General features: G+C 42.6%; 1 protein-coding gene across 4 annotated transcripts in view; it reads right to left on the bottom strand.

The window, feature by feature from the left end:
* scfd1 (sec1 family domain containing 1) overlaps nt 1-25,076 on the bottom strand; it is a 247,864-nt gene that overhangs the window by 77,179 nt on the left and 145,609 nt on the right. For all 4 annotated transcript variants that reach the window (XM_041214893.1, XM_041214895.1, XM_041214894.1 and 1 more), the window contains exons 17-19: nt 24,463-24,542; nt 23,402-23,464; nt 16,061-16,136 (exon numbers count right to left, since the gene is read on the bottom strand). In XM_041214893.1, the coding sequence (XP_041070827.1) occupies nt 16,061-16,136; nt 23,402-23,464; nt 24,463-24,542 (219 nt within the window). The remainder of the gene's footprint in view (nt 1-16,060; nt 16,137-23,401; nt 23,465-24,462; nt 24,543-25,076) is intronic.

The raw sequence follows: 25,076 nt of genomic DNA, 5'->3' as shown, positions 1-25,076 counted from the left end.
CGTTGCGTCATCATCTGATGCCTGGTGTGATCTTTAACCAGCAGGCCAATTTAGGAGGCATCAGAAGCCCCATTGTCTGAGCTGGGAGTTGTCAATGCGGGTAAGAGCAGGAGTGTGCCCTCTCAAGAGATTTTTGAAATTTGCACAGTTAAAAGGCCACAGCTGCCAGGCCGCCGGGGGGGTAGCCGCTTTACTGGATGGCCAGCAGCTGCTGCTGTGGCCCAATGGTCATTGCGGGTGTGTCCATTCCCTAGCAGTATGGACAATGGTTCCCTGCTCCCTTTCCCTTACGGTGTGCCTCAGGGAAGCCTTCTCCGTTCCTTGACGTGTTTTGGCCTTATCCGCAAGCGGACTGGAAAATTTCAGTTACTTTCTGCTGAATGGCCTTAATAAGCCATCTGATGGTAGCTAGGCTACCTGCTGCTTGTGAATGGGTGGCTGTCACCACATCCTCCACCCTTCTGGAACGAAAATGGCTGGAGGTGGGACAATAACATGAGACTGGCAAACCTGCTGGTGTCAGGAAATTATTGGCCTGTCCACCTTTGGTCCTGCTTCCTCAGCTGTTTAAAAAATTAACCTACAGTGCTCACTCTAATGCAAATGTTTTTGTATTCTATATGCTTACAATGCCTTGGTTACTCTTTTTAAAATAAAGAATCAATTACCAGGTCCTAAAAATATAAAGTCAGGATTATATTGATCATAGTTTGAGGAACATTTTTAGGAAAAGACCATTACGCTCATCAGTCCTGTTCCTATTTCATTCATCACACCCCTATAACTAGCATCTTTCCATACCCTTCAAAAACACCTAATTGTAGAAGCATATTTATTTTCCTGTTGAGCTTATTTATATTTCTATTTCAACGGTCTTTTCTGACAATCTAATCTAGAATTTGGGGATAACCTTATTAACTGTATTTGGGCAGGTTTGCTGGGGCAGCTTGCTTTTTCCTGCCTGTTTATTTTTTATGTTTGCACCTGTTGGTTTGCCCAGAATTTCCTAAAACCCAATTAATGCGGGTTGAAACACTGATTTTGCCAAATTTCCTAAGGAGCTCAATGGTTTATGCTGGATGTAAAAGTGGCATAAAACAAAACGTTTAAGTGCTGTGTCTCATTCTCAGAGCCCCTTACTCCTATTTTTCATCTACCACCATTAATCTGTGTGTGAATCTACGCTAGTGTATTGATGATGTGATTGCAGGAAACTCTCGTGAGTTCATCTTTTGCATGATCCTCAAGTAAACAAGCGGCAGAGGATTTCAGTGGAAGCATCTCAAAAGCAGCGCAAACAAGTGAGCAAATTTAGGCATGAATGGTTTCAGCTTAAAGCAGCAGTGCACTATGCAGCTTTTGTGCCCTTCTTAGGCTGAACAGTTCCAAAGAATTCTGGGCAAAATAAAATTCAATTTGATTTCTCTTCTTATTCGCACTGTTCTAATTTTTTACTTGGTGTTTAATCTCATGATTGAATGCTTCACTAGTGACCAAACTACATCAGTTTAATTTTCTTCATAATCTTGAAAACATCAATTAGAGCAGCTCAAAATTTCCTATTTACCAAACAAAACAAGCCCAATTTCTTTAATCTTTCTTCGTAACTGTAATTCCAGAAAAATCTACATTTCTCACTTCCATTCCTCATTAATGACATTAATTATTCCTGTGGTTAGGCAACCACATTCGTAGGTCCATTTTCATCATTGTACTATGCAGTACAGAATGTAGAAATAAGCCGCTTTTCATCCACATCAGTCAATAATCAATAATTGAAATATTCATTTGGGATATTCGTTCCCTTTAATGTCCAATTTTTCCAGCTGTCAGGTAGCTCACAGACTTCTTTCTTAGTTTTATAAGTGTTGCGTTTCATCTTTATATCCTCTCATCTGTGGCTTTTTCTCTATCAATAATGTTAATATAGGTTTCTTGGACATATTCCAACCTCCATGCAATCAAATAATTTAGCTGAAAATATTACAGCTAAATGGGTAAAATAATGGTGGCTGGCAAAATCAACCAAACATTGGGTGAAAGCAATCATGTAAAATATATGTAATTAAATAATAAAAAGAAACACATAACGTGGGTGGTAATTTAGGTCCAAGGACATAGCCTTTTGCTAATCTGTGCTGTGTCACTGAATGTCAGGATTTAAAGTGGAACTGATCAGCAAATATTCTGAATAAAATTGTTAAATACATTTATTAGAATAGATTTTATTTGTGTTGTTTTGTTAACTTATTAGCTTTAAGTATATCTACCAATGTTATTTTAAAATTAAAATTAAATTTCAAGGTGGGATTAAAGATAGGGTACTGTGTTAATTTGAAACACTAAATATAAAACAACTTGCATTTATTTAGTGCCTTCAACATAGTAAAATGTTCCAAGACACTTCACAGGCACTGAGGTGTAGGAGGGTATTTCAGAGCTTAGGGCCTAGATAACTGCCATTAATGGTGGGGTGATTAAAATTGGGAATGTACGAGGCCTGAATTATCAGATCTTGGAGCGTCGTGGGACTGGAGGAAATTAGAGAGATAAAGATGGTGCATAGTGGAGGAATTTGAAAACAAAGATGAAAATTTTAGGCATATAAATAATAAAAGGAGGAGTGGGGGGAATTAGGGACCAAAAATGGGATTTACACACACAGAGGTAGGGGGCATAGCTGTAGTATTAGATAAGTACTTTGTATCTGTCTTTACCAAGGAAGATGCGGTGCAGGCTATGGTGAAAGAGAAGGTAATTCAGACATTTGAAGCATTTAAAGGAAAGAGAAGCTAATTCAGACATTTGAAGCATTTAAAGTTAAGGAAGAGGTATTGGCACCAGATGAGGCACCAGGATTAGTTGAGATGCATTTAAGGATATCGAGGGAAATGACAGCAGAAATTGCAGAGGCACTGGCCTAATTTTGCAGCCTTCCTCAGGGCGCCAGAGGATCGGGGAATTGCAAGCGTTACACTTTTGTTCAAAAAAGGTTGCAGAGATAAGCACAGCAACCATATGCCAGTCAGTTTAACTTTGGTGGTGAGGAAGCTTCTGGAAACAATAATTCGGGACAAAACTAACAGTCTCTTTGGCAAATACAGGTCAATTAAGGAAAGACAGTATGGATTTGTTAGAGGCAAATCATGTTTAATTAACTTGCCAGTAACTTGCCAATGAAGGTAGTGCTACTGATGTGGTGTACGTGGACTTCCAAAAGGCATTCTATACAGTGCCACACAACAGGCTTGAAAGCAAAGTTATAGCAGATAGAATAGAAGCAGCAGTGGTAAAATTGATATAAAATTGTCTGGGTGACAGGAAACAGAGAGCAGTGGTTAATAGATGTTTTCTGAACTGGAGGAAGGTTTGTATTGGAGTTCTGCAGGGGTTTGTGTTGGGGCTTTTGTTTTTCCTGATATATGTTGATGACCTAGACCTTGGTGTACAGGATACAATTTCAAAATCTGCGGATGATATGAAACTTAGAAACATTGTGAACTGTGAAAAGTGTAGAACTTCAAAAGAGCATAGCCAAGTTGGTGGAATGGGCAGACAAGTGGAAGGTGAAATTCAATATAGAGAAGTGTGAAATCATTCATTTAGTAGGAACAACACAGAGACAAAAAGGTTTCAATTATAAAGGATATGCAGAAGCAGAGGGACCTGAGTGCATATGTCATTGAAGGTGGCAGGACAGGTTGAGGAAGCAGTTAATAAGGCATTCAGTATCCTGGGCTTTTTTAATAGGGGCATCGAGTACAAAAGCAAGGGGGTTATGTTAAACTTGTATGAAACACTGGCTCGGCCTCAGATAGAGTACTGTGTCCAGTTCTGGGCGCCACACTTTAGGAAAGACATGATGGCATTGGAGAGACTGCAGAAAAGATTTATGAGAATGGTTCCAGGGATGAGGAACTTCAGTTATGTAGATAGTTTGGAGAAGCTGGGACTATTTTCCTTGGAGAAAAGAAGGTTGTGAGGAGATTTGATGAAGGCATTCAAAGTCATGAGGGGTCTGAACAGAGTAGATAGGCAAAAGCTGTTCCCAATGGTGAAAGAACTGAGAACGCAAGGGCACAGCTTTAAGATAACTGGCAAAGGAAGCAATGGAGACATGAGGAGAATCTTTTTCACATAACCAGTGGTTAAGGTCTGGAGTGCGGTGCCTGGGATGGAGACAACTTCAATAGAGGCATTCAAGAGGGAATTGGATCGTTATCTGAAAATGAAGAATGTGCAGGGCTACGGAGAGAAGGCAGCGGGAAGGCACTAGATGTGTTACTCATTTGGAGTGCCAGCACGGATATGATGGGCTAAATGGTCTCCTTCTGTCCTGTAACAATTCCGTAATTCTGTGAGATCAAGATGGTGCTTGACTGGGAGTCAATGTAAGTCAACTAGCACAGGAGTGATATGTGAACCAGAGTTGGTGCGAGTTAAGACACAGACAGCAGAGGTTTGGATAGTCTCAAGTTGGTCTCTCAGGGAATCATGGGATATGGCGGGGAAGTGGAGTTGAAGCCCAAGATCAGCCATGATCGTACTGAATGGCAGAGCAGGCTCGAAGGGCCATATGGTCTACTTATGCTCCTATTTCTTGTGTTCAAGTTTAAGGAGGGTTGAATATGGGAGATCAACCAGGAATGTGTTGGATGCACAAGAGTGCAAAACTGGAAGAATGCATAATTCTTAGTTGGCTGTAGTTACAGTGATAGAAAGAAATAACACTGATGGAGGGCTTTGAGCACAAGGATGATAATTTTAAAATGAGATGTCAGTGAACAAACATACGTCAGCGGGTACAAGAGTGAAGAATGAATGCATCTTGGCTGCAGAGATTTGCATGAGGTCAAGTTCATGCAGGGTCGAAGATGAAAGGCTGGTAGAGTATTGGAATAGTCGAATTTGAAGGTAACAAAAGTATAGATGAAGGTTATAGCAGCAGGTGAACTGAAGCAGGAGGAGAGACTGGCAATGCTGTAGAGGTGGAAGTAGGTAATTATTGCAATTGAGAGAATAGATAGTCGGAAGGTCATTTCAAGTTCTGAACAGTGTGATCAGTCTGAGACAGTGACAAGGGAGAGGTATGGAGTTTATAACTAGGGATGAAGATAATAGCTTTGACCTTCCAGACATTTAATTAGCAAACACTGGAGCTCAGGCAGGGCTGGATCTTGGACAAGCACTCTGACAACACAGACACAATCGAGGGGTCTGGAGGTGGTGGTAAGGTAGCGCTCAATCTTGTTCAGGGTACCTGTGGAATCTGATGTCATGTCTTTAGATGCTATGGATGATGTTGCTAAGGGGCGATGTGTCAATTAAAAACAGGAGAAGGCCAAAGATAAATCCTTGAGTGACGTGGAAGTAATGTTACTGGGACAAGAAGAGAGACCACTATTGAAGATTCAGTGGTGATAACCAGATAGATAATAGTGAAAAAAGGGAAGGGTAATCCACTCAGCCGAGCAACAGAATTGAGGAATTGGAAGGAGGATAGTGCGGTCAACTGTCAAAGGCAGTTAGAAGGGTAGAGAAGGCATGAGGAAGGATGTGCACAATCACACTGGATTGTGACCTTGATTAGGGCAGTTTCAGTGTTGGCAGGGCGGAAACCCGATTGGATAGAGGAGTCAAGACATTTTATTTCTTGAGAAAGTGAGGGTGGATGACATCTGAAAGAGAGGAGGGCTGTACCAGAAAGAAGGAATCTTCACAATTTCAGCTAGCATGGGGGCCAGAGAGAGAAGCTGGGTGGTCAGCACTTAGGTGGGCACAGGGTGAAGAGAGCAGGAGATTGATTTCATAAACAAGGTGAGCTCAGGGAGGGGATGAGGAGGGATTGGTGAAAAACTACAAAGACTGTGAAGTGGATTTGGGAGGTGACAAAACGTTTAAGGAATTGTGAAGGAAGGTAGTTTGGAGACAGAGCGATAGTTTATGAGGACAGAGGAGTCAAGTGTGGATTTTTTGAGGAGGGGAATTACAGTTGCTTGGAAGGGGCAGTAACTGAGTAACATGGACATTATCAGTAATGACAATCAGGTAGGAAAGCCAGGTGGTCTGCTGCCTTGTGGAACTAGAATTAAAGGGAGTTGGTTTTACATACAAGATGAATTCGGGGGATAGTAGAGAAACTAGAGCTGGGGACAGGGGTATGCAATAAATGAAGTAAGTGCAATTCCTTGGTGGGGGAGTTATCAAAAATATTTTTGCTTTGCATTCCTGTGAAGTGTTTCCAGCAGTTGGACATGGATACACATATTTACACAGATGTGGACAATCTAGTTATTCCACCAGTAGAATATTTTATGTATATTGTAACTAACAAAAATAACATTACTTGTAAATGCATTTATGTCTTTTCATGTTTTGAGTTTACTAACTCAATTTTGATGGGTAATGCACCATCAGTTTTTATTAAATCTCCGAGGACCTAAGGATTTAAATGGCATATTTCAGTATTCTGATTAATTCTAGCGTAACAAACATCTGAAATGATACTCTGAAAAAATACCCTTCTCATAGTATTATTCACAAAGTCCTCCAGCAAAGTTCTGTCTAACGAGGGAATTGGCCATAGAATGCTGCAATTCCTCCAAGCAATAGCTGTGGGGAAAATTTGCATGCATTAGCCACTAAAATCAGAATAAATTAAATGCCAATCTTGATAAAATAGATGTAATGGAGCTGCTCTGAATGTTCAGCCAGCTCTGTGGAACCTTTAATAGCCAATATATTTACTGAAGAGTCTTTCTATCTTAATACATTCCATAATTAGAATTAGTTTCAAAGACCATGAAACTGCTAGATTCCTCTACTAAAATAAAGGAAGCACTCTTGTGCAACATCTACCCTGTTTCTGTATGCATTTATTCTGCATCCTAATTCTGGACACGTAGAGCTAATAGTCTGAACAAGGTTAGTGTTTGCACATAAGTGCTGAAATAACTTGCCCTGTTAAATAATGCAGATATTCAGTAAAAGTTGGCTCAACAAAAGTAGTTTCGACACGTCTGCAATTACGTTTGCAAAGGTTATGCAAAGATTTTAAAAATGCATAAAATTATAGTTTTTCCTGAGACAGAAAGAACGCTCAACAAAATTTTCTATAAAATCCCTTTTAAATTACCTTAAATCATATGGATTATGACTGTAATAGCTTTCCTGTTTCAATGGTGTATTACAAAAAAATGTCCCAATTAGGGGAAAACAAAGATTTTCTGCTGGGAAAACAAAGATTTTCTGCTCCAAAAATATTTCTAACCTAGACTGGTCATAGCTGACTGCAATCAACTATGGTGCTTCACTCAGTGTTTTTAGCAAGCTTGGTCTAATCATAGTAGCTACAACTTCTTAAATTCCTACAATTGTACAAGACAAACTAACATTTTATTGCTTATTTGATTGGTTTATGGACTAAATCATGAAGTTTTCTTAGCACTCCACTAACAATAAGAAAACGCTATACGAATTTATAAATCAATTTTCCCAAAATAGCTGCATTTTGATATCAATTCCAAAGTCTGAAATATTGTTGCTGTAATGCACCAGTTGTACTGGATGAAGGATAAAGGCTGGCCAGATTACTGAAGTATAAATAGAATACTGGACCATGAATAGTATAAGACATATGATACATATGAGAAGCATACCCAATTGCCTAAATATACAAGTTCTTATAGCCCAATTCAGAATTAGTTTGCGACCTGGACTGAGGTTTGATTGCTGTAACTTAAAAGGAACAGTGTTCGGCCATCACCAATGGGGATCTGCAGTCCTGAAGTTTAAAGCTCCAAACAAAAGAGCTGTTCTACCTGTGAAAACCTTGCAGGAATTTCTGACATTAAATAACCAGTTTATTGTTTTTTTTTATTCCTATGTGCATTGTTTTGTTCGCTGGATTATAGATAAATAGAATTTCCAGGTTTATATATTCACCCAAACAAATAAAAGAAAATAGCAATTGAAAACACTCGCGAAATTATGTGAACGACTTACTTGGCCTGCTTTGTGGTAGTTGCTGGCTTTTAAAATGGTAGATTTGGAAACAATGTGGGAACTAATTCTGCATTTTCTGCTGGTGAATTATTCTATGCTGGTATTTTTGCTGCTACCAACTTGTTTACTTGAGCTATCGATCGCGTTAATCGATTAAATAGTTATTTGAGCCAACCATAATATCTTTCTGATACAAACTGTCATGAAATCAATTATTTCTGTATCTGTGTGCGTTAAGTTAACAGACTATGGTGACTGTTACATTTAAGGTACAGGATGTTCCACCACTTGTTACATTTGTTCCTGCCCAGTAACAAGACTGGGACCGTCTTGGAGTGTTGGGATAGATCACCAGATTAGTTCAAGGATCAGTGAACAGCAATTCTTGGGGAGTCAGTTTTTAGTCAGTCAGTTTTAATCAGAAAAGTAGTGCCTCAGAGAGAGAGGGGCAAGTGAGGGGGACAGAGAGAGGTCCAAAAAGGAAGTTTCAGGTAAAGGACAAAGACAGGGGACAGAAACAGGTCCCAGTTAAGAGAAAAGAAAGGCGCAGAGAAACAGGTTCCAAATTAAAGAAGGGGCTATGGGGAGCAGACTTTAAGTGAAGTGGGCTCTGGAGAAGCCCTGATAATAAAGATCAGAGAAGGCAGCCCAAGGTTATATATTAATGATCTAGATTGTGATGTGCAGGGCATGATTTCAAAATTTGCACATGAAAATAAGATTGGAAATGTTGTCAACTGTGATGAGGATAGTCTTGAACTTCAAAAAGACATAGACATGCTGGTGGATTGGGCAGACAAGTGGCAGATGAAGTTCAATGCAGAGATGTGCAAGGTGATCCATTTTGGCAGGAAGAACATTAGTATAAACTAAAGGGAGAGGGTCTAAAGGAGGTGCAGGAGCAGAGGCACTTCAGTGTATATGTACATAGATCATTGAAGATGGCAGGGCATGTTAATAAAGCACACAATATCTTAGGCTTTATTAAAAGGTCATTGAGTACTAGAGTAAGGAAGTTATGTTGAACACAGGACTACTTGCATGCTAACCAGCATAAGCAGCAAGTGATGAACAGGGCTAAGCGATCCCACAACTAATGGATCAAGTCTAAGCTCTGCAGTCCTGCCACATCCAATCGTGAAAGGTGGTGGACATTTAAACAACTCACTGGAGGAGAAGGCTCCACAAATATCCCCATCCTCAATGATGGAGGAGCCTAGCACATCAGTGCAAAATATAAGGCTGAAGCATTTGCAACAATCTTCAGCCAGAAGTGCCGAGTGGATGATCCATCTCGGTCTCCTTTGGAGATCCCCAGCATCACAGGTGCCAGTCTTCAGCCAACTCGATTCACCCCACATGATATCAAGAAATGCCGGAAGGCGCTGGATACTGCAAAGGCTATGGGCCTTGACGATATTCCGGCATCAGTACTGAAGACGTGCTCCAGAACTTGCCACACTCCTAGCCAAGCAGTTCCAGTACAGCTACAAAACTGGCATCTACCTGGCTATGTGGAAAATTGCCCAGGTATGTCCTGTACACAAAAAGCAAGACAAATCCAACCCAGCCAGTTACCGCCCCATCAGTCTACTTTCGATCATCAGTAAAGTAATGGAAGGGGTCATCAACATTTATCAAGTGTCACTTGCTTAGCAATAACCTGCTCACTGATGCCTAGTCTGGGTTCTGCCAGGACCACTCAGCTCCTGACTTCATTACAGCCTTGGTTCAAACATGGACAAAAGGGCTGAACTCGCGAGGTGAGGTAAGAATGAGTGCCCTTGACATCAAGGCAGCATTTGACTGAGTGTGGCATCAAAGAGCCCTAGCAAAACTGGAGTCAGTGGGAATCAGGGGGAAACCTCTTCGCTAGTTGGAGTTATACCAAAGGAAGGTGGTTGTGGCTCAGCTCCAGGACATTACTGCAGGAGCTCCTCAAACTAGAGTCCTCAGCCCAACTATCTTCAGCTGCTTCACCAGTGGCCTTCCTTCCATCACAAGGTCAGAAGTGAGGATGTTCGCTGATGATTGCGCAATGTTCAGCACCATTCATGACTCCTCAGATACTGAAGCAGTCCATGTCTAAATGCAGCAAGACCTGGACAACTCCCAGTTGACAAGTGGCAAGTAACATTCGTGCCACACAAGTGTCAGGCAATGACCATCTCCAACAAGAGAGAATCCAACCATTGCCCCTTGGTGTTCAATGGCATTACCATCACTGAAACCCTCACTATCAATATCCTGGGGGTTGCCATTGACCAGAAACTGAACTGGGCTAGTCATATAAATACAGTGGCTACAAGAGCAAGTCAGAGGCTAGGAATCATGCGACGAGCAACACCCCAAGCCTGTCCACCATCTATAAGGCACAAGTTAGGAGTGTGATGAAATGCTCCCCACTTGCCTGGATGAGTGCAGCTGCCACAACACTCAAGAAGCTTGACACAGCAAGGACGAAGCAGCCCGCTTGGTTGGTACCACATCCACAAACATTCACTCCCTCCACCACCGACGCACTGTAGCAGCAGTGTGTACCATCTGCAAGATGCACTGCAGATATTCACCAAGGCTCCTTCGGCAACACCTTCCAAACCCATGACCACTGCCATCTAGAAGGACAAGGGCAGCAGGTAAATGAGAACACTACCACCTGGTCCCCTCCAAGTCACCCACCATCCTGACTTGGAAATATATCACGGTTCCTTCACTGTTGCTGGGCAAAAATCCTGGAGCTCCCTTCTTAACATAGAAACATAGAAGCTAGGAGCAGGAGTAGGTCATTCGGCCCTTCGAGCCTGCTCTGTCATTCATTATGATCATGGCTGATCATCCAACTCAATAGCCTGCTCCTGCTTTCTCCCCATACCCTTTGATCCCTTTCCGAACAACACTGTGGGTATACCTGCCACCACATGGACTGCAGCAGTTCAAGAAGGCAGCTCACCACCACCTTCTCAAGGACAACTAGGGATGGACAATAAATGCTGGCCCAGCCAGTGAAGCCCACATCCAGTGAAGAAATAAAATAAAAAATTCAAGATTGTGAGTGTTATGGACAGGGTAAATAGTGAGAAACTGTTCCCACTCAAGACAGCATCCAGAACTAGAGGGCACAGATTCAAAGTAATTGGAAAAAGGAGTGAACGTGTTTTGAGGAAAAATCTTTTCACCCAGAGGGTGTTTGGAGTCTGTAATGAACTTCCTGAAAGGGTGGTGGAGGCAGGTTTGATCGAGGTATTCAAAAGGGAATTGGTTTGCTACCTGAAAAAAAATAATGTGCAAGGTTACAGGGATAAGGCAGAGGAGAGGGACTAGATGGAACGCTCTTTCAGAGAGCCAGCTTAGACTCGATAGGCCGAATGGCCTCCTTCTGCACAGTAAAGATTCTGTGATTCTGGTCAGTGACTCCATGCTACGGGCCACTGGGGCAAAGGTACCTCTTTGGAGCAGTGGTGTTCTGCTTGGCACGACTGAAGATCTGAAATAGTGCTTGTAAGTTGATGCCCAAGTGTACTCGGAAATCCAGGGGAACAGAATCTTGGAAGGCGAGGCTGAAGCCCTGCAATGTGGGACATTGTTGAAGCAGTCCGAGTCAGAGCAATCTTTGGAGAGAATTCCAAGGTGAGATCTTGGAAGGTGAAGATTGGAAATCCTCATAAGAGAGATGGAGTTCCAGGGAGATTGGTTGACTCAGTGCAACTAATAGCTGGGTGGGTTGTTGAAAAATCCAAGGAATCTGTTATTGTCACGTTTGGCATTTATTGTGTAGTGTGCTGTGTTCAAACTTAGTGGGCCTCTTAATTCACACGTACATCACATTCTAACATTCAGGGTGAGTATAAGATAGATATTGCAAATTGTTTTATCTTTCTTAACTTGTATAGTAACATTTGTTTGTTCAAAACCCGTGGAATCTTGAGGCTTTCTTCACTTAGTAAGTGCCTTGAATCTCAAACTTTGTCGACTTTAAACAAAATATTATTGGTCCCTAACTGGATCTCACCAACAACCCGGGCTCTGGCCAAGGATTGCAACAATACTCTTTGGAGTGTAACACATTTGAGCTGTGATCCGTAGAAAGGTGTGTTACAATGGTCAGGCTAGATGCAAAACAATTATATAGATATATTTGATAATTCTATTCCAGTTCAAGTACTCCAATAATGCCAATATGGCTGCACTAAGTGAAATGAAACAGAATTGAAATGTTATGTATCAACTTTAGATTTCTACATTGCTTACATTAGCTAAGGAGAAAGATTTTGTTTTAAAGCTGTAGTATACCACATAGCATACCACAGCGACCCAGAGGCATCAATGCACAAACATTGCAAGAAAAACAGTCTCATTCCTAAAATTAGTATTCAGGTGCAGCAATGTATTAGTAGAGGTCAGCTCAAATGCACAAACTACATATCATTTCACTTGGGAACAATGCCAAACAGGTGCAAGGCATTACTGTACAAACAGGTGCAAGGCATTACTGTACAGACAGTCCCTCACATATCAAGGCATAGTATTAAACTAATAGAAAGCTTAAATTGCCTTACTTTAATTTTAACTGAAATATTCATCAGTAACAAGAAGATGCAAATTTAAGTTATTTTAAGTAATGGCAATACTAGAGTCTGGATATTCTGTGGCAAGTGGTTCACCTTCTGACAACTGTGTACCCTACAATAACTCTCTACCATCTAGAGGTGTGTGAAGGAATGCTCTCCACTTGTCTGGATGGATGCACTCAAGAAGCTCGACACCAGCATGGACAAAGCAGTCCACTTGACCACAGTGCATTCACCTTCTTGAACATCCACTCCCTCCACTACCAGCACAAAGTGACAACATCTATAGGATGGCAAGGTTTCCTTCCACAACACCTTCCAAATCCTCTATGACATAGATGGGCATGGGCAGCAGTTGCATGGAAACACCAACACCTGCAAATTCTCTCCATGTTACACATAATCCTGACTTGCAGATTCCTTCATTGTTACTGGGTCAAAATCCTGAAACTGTCTTCCGAAAAGCCCAGGAAGCAATGATGAGAAAGGTCGCAAGGTTGATTCCTATTGTTAGAAGACTTAAGTGGGAGGAAAGTTGAGACAGTTGCCAAACAAAAATGGAAACAAGTTACCCTCAAACACCCAGAAAAGCAGATAAAAATACAGCCTTGCAACACCGTTCGGATAACTTAAGGCACCTTTGTTGTTTGCCAGTTGTTGGCTGGACTGAAGTGACTTCAGTAAATCCATATCAACCTCTACTTTACAGAATATGAGTCCAATAGCTGCGAAATAGTGACTCAAATCAACACCTTGAAGAACTGTCGGCGTGACATCAGTCGTCTCAATTTCTCTGCTCCTCTCACCCACTCTAACCTGTCTCTCTATGAACCTGCTGCACACTGTTCTCTCAGATCCAACCCTGACATTGTCATTAAACCTGCTGACAAGTGTGGTGCTGTTGTTGTCTGGCGCACTGGCCTCTACCTCGCAGAGGCTGAGCGTCAACTCGCAAACATTTCCTCCTAACTCCCCCTGGACCATGACCCCACCACTGAACATCAAGCCATTGTTTCCAGGACTGTTACTGACCTCATCTTCTCTGGAGATCTTCCTTCCACAGCTTCCAACTTCATAGTCTCCCAACCTCGGATGGCCTGCTTCTACCTCCTACCCAAAATCCACAAACAGGACTGTCCCGGCAGACCGATCATGTCAGCCTGTTCCTGCCCCACGGAACTCATATCTTGACTCCATTCTCTCTCCCCTTGTCCAGTCCCTTCCCACCTACATCCGTGATTCCTCTGACACCCTACATTATATCAACAATTTCCAGTTCCCTGGCCCCAACCGCCTCCTCTTCACCACGGACGTCGAATCCCTCCACACCTCCATCCCCCACCGGGATGGTCTGATGGCTCTCCGCTTCTTCCTCGAACAGAGGCCCGAACAATCCCCATCCACCACTACTCTCCTCCATCTGGCTGAACTTGTTCACTCACTGAACAATTTCTCCTTAAACTTCTCTCACTTCCTTCAAATAAAAGGTGTGGCTATGGGTACCCGCATGGGCCCCAGTTATGTCTGTCTCTTTATGGGGTATGTGGAACATTCCTTGTTCCAGTCCTACTCTGGCCCCCTCCCATAACTTTTCTCCGGTACATCCATGATTGCTTCAGTGCTGCTTCATGCTCTCGTCTGGACCTGGAAAAATTTATCAATTTTGCTTCCAATTTCCACCCATCCATCATTTTCACATGGTCCATCTCTGACACTTGCCTTCCCTTCCTTGACCTCTCTGTCTCTATTTCTGGTGATAGACTGTCCACCAATATTCATTACAAGCCTACCAACTCCCACAGCTACCTCGACTACAGCTCCTCACACCCCGCTTCCTGTAAGGACTCCATTCCATTCTCTAAGTTCCTTCGCCTCCGTCGCATCTGTTCTGATGACGCCACTTTCAAAAACAGTTCCTCTGGCATCTTCCTTAACCGAGGTTTTCCACCTATGGTGGTTGACAGAGCCCTCAACTGTGTCCGGCCCATCTACCGCGCATCCGCCCTCACACCTTCCTCTTCCTCCCAGAACTATGACCCTTGTCCTCACTTATCACCCCACTAGCCTCCGCATTCAAAGAATCATCCTCCGCCTTTTCTGCCAACTCCAGCACGATGCCACCATCAAACACATCTTCCCTTCACCCCCCCAGCGGTATTCCGCAGGGTTCATTCCCTCCGGGACACCTTGGTCCACTCCTCCATCACCCCCTACACCTCAATCCCCTCCCATGCAACCCCAGAAGGTGCAACACTTTCCCCTTTACTTCCCCTCTTCTCACCGTCCAAGGGCCCAAACACTCCTTTCAAGTGAAGCAGCATTTCACTTGCACTTCCCTCAATTTAATCTACTGCAATCGCTGCTCCCAATGCGGTTTCCTCTACATTGGAGAGACCAAACGCAGACTGGTGACCGCTTTGTGGATCACCTTCGGTCTGTCCGCAAGCACTACCCAGACCCCCCTGTCGCTTGCCATTTCAACACTCCACCCTGCTCTCATGCCCACATGTCTGTCCGTGGCCTGCTGCAATGTTTCAGTGAAGCTCAATGCAAACTGGAGGAACAGCACCTCATCTTCCGACTAGGCACTTTACAGCCTTCTGGACTGAATATTGAGTTCAACAATTTTAGATCATGAACTCTCTCCTCCATCCCCACCCCCTTTCCGATCCCCCTTTTTTCCAATAATTTATACAGATTTTTCTTTTCCCACCTATTTCCATTATTTTTAAATGTGTTTCCATCCATTGTTTTATCTCTACCTTTTAGCCTATTTCAATCCCTTCCCCCACCCCAACCACACTAGGGCTATTTGTAACTTGCTCGTCCTGCTTTCTACCCTTAATGTCACCTATTAGCACATTCCTTAGATAATATCACCACCTTCAATACTTCTTTGTCCTTTTGGGCGGTCTGTGACATATTTTGGCTATCTCCACCTATCACACTGACCCTGTATCCAGCTCTACTTGTCCCACCCACCCCCCTCCCCTCCAAACCAGCTTATATTTCACCTCTTTTCTATTTTTCCTTAGTTCTGTTGAAGAGTTGTATGGACTGGAAACATTAACTGTGTTCCTCTCCGCAGATGCTGTCAGACCTGCTGAGTTTTTCCAGGTATTTTTATTTTTGTTTTGGATTTCCGGCATCCGCAGTTTTTTGCTTTTACCTTGAAGAGCTGTCATTGTTTGACCTCATTTTATTCATTGTTTGGGTCATTCCTTTATTGATCATGCCATAAGAGTGGAACTTGTGATGCATCAGCATTTTTATTGTACCCACCCTACACAAAGGAGTGTTTTGGACAGGTTGTTTCAGCAGGCAACAAGACACAGATCACATCTGCATTCCAAAGCTGGGAGTGAGTCGGGGAGCCTGATTAAATTTTTAAATCTAATCAAGTTTGGTTTTAGTTATGTGGCCCAAGATAACTTTGATTCTAATGTGTAATTGTTCTGTGCTTAGAATAACTAACCTTTGATACCCACCTGTTGCTTTAAAACCAAATTCTTCACTCCTTCCATCACAAATTGCGATCCAGTATTCATTACACGTGAAAGCAGGCTGAAAAAAATAAACAACTTTATAATGTACTCATTCTCCATCAATTTGTCAATCAAAACTTTGTTAGGCTACCAATTATATCAGTTATTTGCAGAACAAAGGCATACATTGAGATTTTCACATTTGCAAATGTTACTGATATAACTTTTTGTTAGCTTAGGAAAATTCTGAAATGTCTTAGGACTTATTTTCTTACTTGTGATCAGCAAAAAACAAAAGATCTGTTGTAATCCAGGAGCTGCTTTCAATTATACAACTAGAGGTTGCTCTATAGAATTCTCAGCAGTACAAACATTCCAACCACTGATATTCATCTGGTTACTTCATATTTTGAAAGGCAGCCACAGCGTAATGAGTTAAGCCTTTTGGTGTGTTGTTATGAAAGTAATATAACTTTACTTTTTATTGCACGTAAAAACTACTTAATATATATTGATCCCAAGGTTGTGAAAGCCGCTATAAAAAAGCAAGTTTTTTTTCTAATAGAAGTTTTATCAGTGGACAAAAAACTTGTTAATTCATAGTTTCCTTGCTGTTACAAAATCAGGTGCATAGGCCAACTCACCATATTCCATGGCACATAAAAATAACATTGGTTTGGAGACCTATTAGTGACCCACACAACCTCATCAGACAAACAAAGGAAAATTTAATTGATCCCACACTTTCAGTGGCTTTCTTGTTGGATTCTTTATTCATCTGAAACCACGCAGCACGTGGATGTCATACAGTTGTTTCTCAAAAACTGGTAAATTTGTGAATTGCTGGCATTTAAAAAAAATGTATTGCTCAATATGTGGTGCACCAATTTTTGTCACTGTTTGGGCTCAATTTCTTCTGAATTTCACAACTTTTACTTCCATCTCCGTTTCTTATGACAATTTGCATGCAGCTGCTATCACACTTGTAGCAATCAAAATGGACAAATGGTCGATTCCTTTACGGATCACAATGGCACTCCTAGATTTTGAGGCTGAAGAATAGTCTTGAAGGGACAAAAAATGCTGGTGTATTTATAAATTGAGTGTTCTATATGCACCCACTATTACCTTACAATTGCATTCAGTGGCTCAGAAGGGTGTATTTTAACATCAGGCAGTAAACAGATCGTAATAATCAGCCAACCATTTATCATTTCTGTTGGCTTGAAATGAAATTGGGGTGAGATGTAAAATAGGTGACCAATCTGCTGCTGCCTGGTGGCAAAAGTGAGAATTCACCCCAGAAATTCTTCCTATGTTGTGTCCATGAAAGCTACTGGATTGTTGGAAAGACACTTTAGGGAAGGGAATCTGCTGGCCTGGCCTACTTGTGGCTCCAGACCTATACAATGGACAGAATTTTCTGCCTGCTGGGTAGGCAGGCCAGACCCAATCTCCGGCGGGTGTGGAGACAGTCCCCACCCGAGAAGCGGGCCCCGCTGCCATTTTACGTGGACGGGCTATGCGCTCCCTGTGCAGGCAGGGAGAGGGGGGATTCCCCAAAAGCGAGAGTGCGCTCTTAGACGCGTGCGCACGAAAGAGCGCACAACTCTCTGAGGCTAAGTGTTGTCTCAGGGAGATCGCTGACAGTTTTAAAAACGTTAAAAATAGAAAAAAAAATCTTTAACATGCCCCCCTCATGTAACAATGTCACATGAGATGGGACATGTTCATAAATTACACTAAAACTTTATTAAATTTTTAAAATCCCTACATGAAACCTCATCCCACCGGTGGATGAGGTTTCGTGTTTTTTCTATCCCCCGCCAGGGCTCCAGGCCTGCCTGCCAACCTTAAGGTTGGACGGGCAGGTCTTTTAATTGTTTCAACGATCCTGTCAATGGCCTCAGTTGGCCATTGACAGGTTGGCTGGCCCACAGCTGATTTGGCTGTGCCCCCCGCCTTCCTGAAAATTTAAATGGGGTGGGATGACGGGGGTTCCTCCCGACGTCATCCCACGTCACTTCACACGTCGGCGAGCGGGCCCCGCCCCCTGCTCGCTGACCGCAAAATTCAGCCCAACGTGTTTGACTCTTAAATACCCTCTGAAATGGCCGAGCAAGCCATTCAGTTGTACCAAACTGCGAAAGAAAAGTAGAATAAAACTAAAACCAAACAGGCCAGAAACAATAACAGCACACCCTGCCCAGTTTACCCTGCAAAGTCCACCTTACAAACATCTGGGATCTTCTGCCATTACTGGGAGAGTGTTGCACAGGCTAGCCAAACAACAGCCTGACCTAGTCATGTTCACAAATCATAGCTTACAGCCAAAGTCCCAGACAACTCCATTACCATCTCAGTTTATGTTCCTTTTCCACCTATTCATGGAACATGGACATCGTTGGCTAGGTCAACGACGTCCATCCCTAGTTGCCCTTGAGAAGGTGGTGTTAAGCTGCCTTCTTGAACCACTGCAGTACATGTGGTGTAGATACACCCACAGTGCTGTTAGGGAGGGAGTTCCAAGATTTTGACCCAGCGACAGTGAAGGAATGGCGATATGTTTCCAAGTCAGGATGGTGAGTGGCTTGGAGGGGAACTTCCAGGTGGTGGTATTCGAATGTGTCTGCTGCCTTTTTCCTTCTAGATGGTATTGGTCATGGGTTTGGAAGGTACTGTCTAAGAAACCATGTGAGTTCCTGCAGCGCATCTTGTAGTTGGTACACACTGCACTGCATTGTGCAACGATTGTGGAGGGTGTGAATGTTTGTGGATAGGGTGCCAATCAAGTCAGCTGCTTTGTTCTGGATGGTGTCAAGCTTCTTGAGTGTTGTGGGGGCTGCACTCATCCAGGCAAGTGGAGAGTATTCCTTTACACTCCTGACTTGTGCGCTTTGTAGATGGCAGACATTCTTTGGGGAGTCAGGAGGTGAGCTACTTATTGCAGGGTTCCTAGCCCCTGACCTGCTCTTGGAGGCACAGTATTTATATGGTTAGTCCAGTTCAGTTTCTGGTCAATGGTAAGCCCCAGGATGTTGATTGTGGGGGATCCAGCAATGGTAATGTCAATGAATGCCAAAGGGATACGGTTAGATTCTCTCTTGTTGGAGATAATTATTGTCTGCCACTTGTGTGACATGACTTGTCAGCCAAGCCTGGATATTGTCTAGGTCTTGCTGAATTTGGACTTGGACTGCTTCAGTATCTGAGTCGTCGCGAATGGTGCTGTACATGCAGTCATCAACAAACATCCCCACTTCTGACCTTATGATGGAAGGAAGGTCATTAATGAAGCAGCTGAAGATAGTTGGGCCTAGGACACTACCCTGAGGAACTCCTGAAGTGATGTCCTGGAACTGAGATGATTGACCTCCAACCACCACAATCATTTTCCTTTGCGCTAGGTAGGGTTCCAACCAGCAGAGAGCTTTCCACTAATTCTCATTAACTCCAGTTTTGCTAGGGTTCCTTGATGCCATACTTGGTTAAATGCTGCCTTGATGTCAAGGCCAGTCTTTCACCTCGCCCCTGGAGCTTAGCTCTTTTATCCATGTTTGAACCAAGGCTGTAATGAAGTCAGGAGCTGAGTGACCCTGGCGGAACCCAAAATGAGAGTCAGTGAGCAGGTTATTGCTAAGCAAGTGCCACTTTATAGCACTGTTGGTGACACCATCCATCAATTTATTGATGATCGAGAACAGATGTCCCACTGGCAGGGCAGAAGTGGTGGCACACTGATATATTGTCAGGAGAGAGTTGTCATGGGAGTCCCAGACATTGATGCCAGACCTCATGGGCATCACGGCAAACATGGGCAAGGAAACCTGCTGATTACCACTTATCGCCCTCCCTCAGCAATTTTTTTTAAAAATTCATTCATGGGATGTGGGCATCGCTGGCTGGGCCAGCATTTATTGCCCATCCCTAGTTGCCCTTGAGAAGGTGGTGGTGAGCTGCCTTCTTGAACTGCTGCGGTCCATGTGGTGCAGGTACAACCACAGTGCCGTTAGGAAGGGGGTTCCAGGTTTTTAACCCAGCTACAGTGAAGGAACGGCGATATATTTCCAAGGGAGGATAGTGAGTGACTTGGAGGGGAGCTTCCAGGTGGTGGTATTCCCATCTATCTGCTGCCCTTGTCCTTCTAGAAGTTGTGATAATGGGTTTGGGAGGTGCTGTCAAAGAAGCCTTGGTGAATTCCTGCAGTTCATCTTATAGATGGTACACGCTGCTACTGTGCGTCAGTGGTAGAGGGAGTGAATGTTTGTGGATGTGGTACCAACCAAGCGGGCTGCTTCGTCCTTGCTGGTGTCAAGCTTCTTGAATGTTGTGGCAGCTGCACTCATCCAGGCAAGTGGGGGGTATTCCATCACACTCCTGGCTTATGCCTTGTAGATGGTGGACAGGATTTGGGGAGTCAGGAGGTAGGTTACTCATCGCACAATTCCTAGCCTTTGACCTGCTCTTGTAGCCACAGTATTTATATGGCTAGTCCAGTTCAGTTTCTGGTCAATGGTAACCCCCAGGATATTGATAGTGAAGGATTCAGTGATGGTAATGCCATTGAACGTCAAGGGGTGATGGTTGGATTCTCTCTTGTTGGAGATGGGGAAATGGTCATTGCCTGACACTTGTGTGGCACGAATGTTATTTGCCACTTGTCAAGCCAAGCCTGTCCAGGTCCTGCTGCATTTGGACATGGACTGCTTTAGTATTTGAGGAGTTGCAAATGATGCAAATCAGTACTCTTCCATGTTGAACACCACTCGAAAGGAGCACAGGGAGCAGCAAGGACACAGATGCATTCAGTGGGAGACTTCAAGAATGCCTTGGTAGCACAACAACTGACCGAGCTGGCAGAGTCCTAAAGGACATTATCTGCCAGGCTGGGCTTGCATCAGGTGGTGAATGAATCTACAAGAAGGAAAAACTTACTTGGCCTCACTCACCAATCTACCGATTGCAGATGCATCTGTACATGACAGTACTGGTAAGAGTGACCAATGCACAGTCCTAGTGGAGACAAGTCCCATCTTTATATCAAGGACAATGTCCATTGTGATGTGTGGCACCCTGCTAAATGGGATAGATTCAGAGCAGATCCAGAAGCTCACAACTAGGCATCCATGAGGTGCAGTGGGCCATCAGCAGCAAAACTGCATTTAACCACATTCTACTCATGGCCCCTTATATCCCTCACTCTACTATTACCAAGTCCATTACCAACCCTGGTTCAATGAGGAGTGGAGGACAGCATGCTAGGAGCAGCACCAGGCACACCTAAAATAAATGCCAACCTGGTGAAGCTACAATACAGGACCACATGCATGCCAAATAGTGGAAGCATAATGCGATAGACATAGCTAAGTTATCCGGCAACCAATGGATAAGAGATCAAGGCTCTGCACTCTTGCCACATCCAGTCAGGACTAGTGTTGGACAATTAAATACCTAACCGGAGAAAGAGGCTCAATAAAGATCCCAATCCTTAGTGATGGGGGAGCCCAGTATATCACTGCCCAGCACAAGACAAGATTGGCATGTTTGCAAAAATCTTCAGCCAGAAGTGCCAAGTGGATGATCTATTTCAGCCTCCTTCTGACGTCCCCAGCATCACAGGTGCCAGTCTTCAACCAATTCAATTCACTAATATAGCAAAGGCTATGGGGCTGACAACATCTGAGCAGGGTACTGTAGACTTGTGCTACAGGACAAGCCATGCTTCTAGCCAGGCTGTTCTCGTACACCTATGACACTAGCATCTACTTACTAATGTGGAAAATTGCCAAATATGTTCTGTACACAAAAATCAGGACAGGTCAAATCCTGCCAATTATAAGCTCCCCCCACCCCAAACCATCAGTCTACTCCCAACTATGGAACTTGTTATAGATAGTACTATCAAGTGCACCGGCACAGAAATAACAGATGCTCAGTTTGGATTTCCTCAAGGTCATTTGGCTCCTGACATATTATAGCCTTGGTCCAAATATGGACAAAAGAGCTGAATTCCAGAGACGAGGTGAGGGTGACTGCCCTTGACATCAGGGCAGCATTTGACCAAGAGTAGATTCAAGGAGACCTTGCAAAATTGAAGTCAATGGGAATCAGGGGGAAAACTCTCCAGTGGCTGGAGTCATACCTAGCACAAAACCACCTCGGTTGTGGTTATTGGAAGCCAATCACCTTAGTCCCAGGACATCGCTACAGGAGTTCTTCAGGGTAGTGTCCTAGGCCCAACCATCTTTAGCTGCTTCATGAATGGCCTTCCCTACTGCAAATTCCTCTCCAAGTCACAAACCATTCTTACCTGGAACTATATCACTGTTCCTTTACTGTCGCTGGGTCAAAATCCTGGAATTGGTTTTCTAACAACACTGTGGGTGCACCCATATCAGATTGACTAGCAGTGCAAGGCAACTCAACACCACTTTTTCAAGGGAAATCAGAAACGGGCAGCAAAGGCTGGCCTTGCCACTGACGCTCACATCCAATGTAAGAGTAAGAAAAACCTGTCCTTGGTTTTGTATATAGAGATACAGAAAATAAATGGAAAGAAGTAATGGTAAACTTGTTCAAGACCTTATTTAGACCACATCTGGAATGTTGAACAAAGCTCTCAGCATACCATTGTGTGAATGATACAAAAACAATGGAAAACAATGGAATAGGTGCAACGTTGCTTTATTAAGGTGCTTCCAAGACGAATGCAGAAGTTCTGCAGAAATACATGAGAAGTTGGATCTTATCTCATCATAGTGGACAAAGTTGAGGCATGACCTGTCATCTTAGTGGAGAAAGTTGAGGCATGGCCTGGTAGAGGTCTTCAAGTTTATGAAGGGTTATGATCAAGTAAGTACTGATGGCTTGTCTCCTTTAGTGGGTGAGATGTTATGAGTAAGCACTAACACAAGGATTAAAAGGGGAGGTTAGAAAAATTTCTTCACATAAGGTACACTCAGTGTCCCATATTGTTGTTGAAGCAGAGTCCACAAGTGTCTTTAAAAAAGAATTAGAGAGTGTCTCAAAAAAGATGAAAATGAAAAGATTATGAGAACTGATGGAAGAGTTGGTTTTGACTAGGTGGCTCATAAAGAAAAATGCTAGTCAAAAATTAATGGGCCAAATCACCCATTCTATTCTGCAGCATTCTATAAACGAAGCAGTTGCGCACTGGACCTATCACCTATCTTGCACAAACAAATGTTACCAAATCACTGGTAAACTTCGTGTTTCCTAACCAGGCAAAGTTGCTGTCCTAAATAGATATATTTTAAAAGAATCACACTTTTTTTTGAAACCAGTAAGATTGCACTAGAATTCTTTTGTTGTAACACCATATACCTTATTGATTTTGGTCCACTGCCTCCGAAGTTAGCAGGAGCTGAAGCCATTTTGGCAAATGCTCTGTCAATAAAGATAAATTAAATGATTAAAGAGTGGTTACAAACCCCTGATAATCTCCCCAGAGCTGCAAATATATAGAATGGAGAATACTGATTAACCCCTTTAACAAGCTGAACAAATATTGTGATCAATTACCTTCATGGGTGAGGGAGAAATCTCTTAAAAGCTTTACCAGGAGCTATTCACTTTCCTTGGATTTTCCATTGCCCCATGACAATGAAAAATGTAAACCAGATATATTCTTACTTGCATTTGTTCATTATTGTATCAGAAACTAACATATCGTTACAAAATTGCTGGAAGAACATTGCTTTGCATTTTCACCCAAAGTCAATATACAGAATTGTAGATTACTTGGTGTAGGTATAGTATATTTTATTCTCCAACTAATATTCAATCTTCACATGTAAATAGGAAATCCCTTCGACTCATGGCTTGGGGGCAGATAAATGATAGATGAAAGTTAGGGTTGTGGCCCCTTTAGATTTTCAATCAAGTCAGGTGATTTTCCCCTCCCCATTCTCAGCCTCATTCTAAACAGATCTGCTTTTAGTGTTTATTACACAGGTTGGCTTATAATATTCACATAGGGGTCTTCTCAAAATAATTTTCTTGTTACTTTCATACTCAGAATTAATTTTCATGAGGTTCTTTGGTAATCTTGTTCTTTGCTAGTTTTTAACATTAGCTTCAGTTTCGAAACTTTTAAACTCAAGAGGTGCTTGATCAATAGTGGTGTTTTTTTCTCTTGGAGTTTGAGCTTCAGATTCAGTTACTTGTTCATTTCCATACCTGGTATCAAAATATCTCTCAATTCTGGCATCCTCAATTAGCAATTTCTTAAAAACAAAACTGATCTAGCTTATGTTCAAAGTTGTAATATATAATTTTTGGATATGATTCGTGTTTGAGTTTTGATTGTGTGGTTTATACTTGTGTTGCTGGTAATTTGCTGTTCCCTTGATAATAAAACTATTCTCAGTGTTGTTCTTACTTACTTCCATCGTTTGATGTAATTCAAAGGAGCCAGATTGCATCCAGCATCAGTCAGCGCTTTTTTGTATTGTTCTAAGTCAACCTGTTGGCATAAATAATTTTATTTAGGAAAAAAAGACATACAATAAACTCTGGAGTTCCAAAGTGCTCGCTGATTTGCTTTACAAAATATAAGAGAAAGGATATTGCAAGAAATAAACTCTAAACTTTTCAGTCATGTTATTGCATTGACTGATAAAAGCATTATTAAATTAAGCTTTGGAACCAATTTTGAACTGGAGAATGCAAAAGAGCAAAATGGAATTAAGAACTATTTCTCCCAGAACTCAATTGCTTTGAAGGGGAAAACAGATACAGCTAGGATGTCCAATGCCACAAAGGTGCACATGCTTCCTCACATCATCTTCCCCACCACCCTGACCAGTCACAGTAAATAGCCAGCCAACACTGAGCTTATATATTAAGAGCGTCTGTGGGTGAGATCTTGGAAGGCTACTGTTGCCTATAGAAATTTACCTAGCAGCTTCTTGATCATTTAGAAGTGTTGTCAAGCAAGGAAACATGACTTGATTTACATTAACAGTTAATAGAGAAAAACAATTCAAGTGTTATCAGT

Source organism: Carcharodon carcharias, chromosome 20, assembly GCF_017639515.1.
Source record: "Carcharodon carcharias isolate sCarCar2 chromosome 20, sCarCar2.pri, whole genome shotgun sequence".
Taxonomy (NCBI): Eukaryota; Metazoa; Chordata; class Chondrichthyes; order Lamniformes; family Lamnidae; genus Carcharodon; species Carcharodon carcharias.
This window is presented reverse-complemented; position numbering and strand designations above follow the sequence as displayed.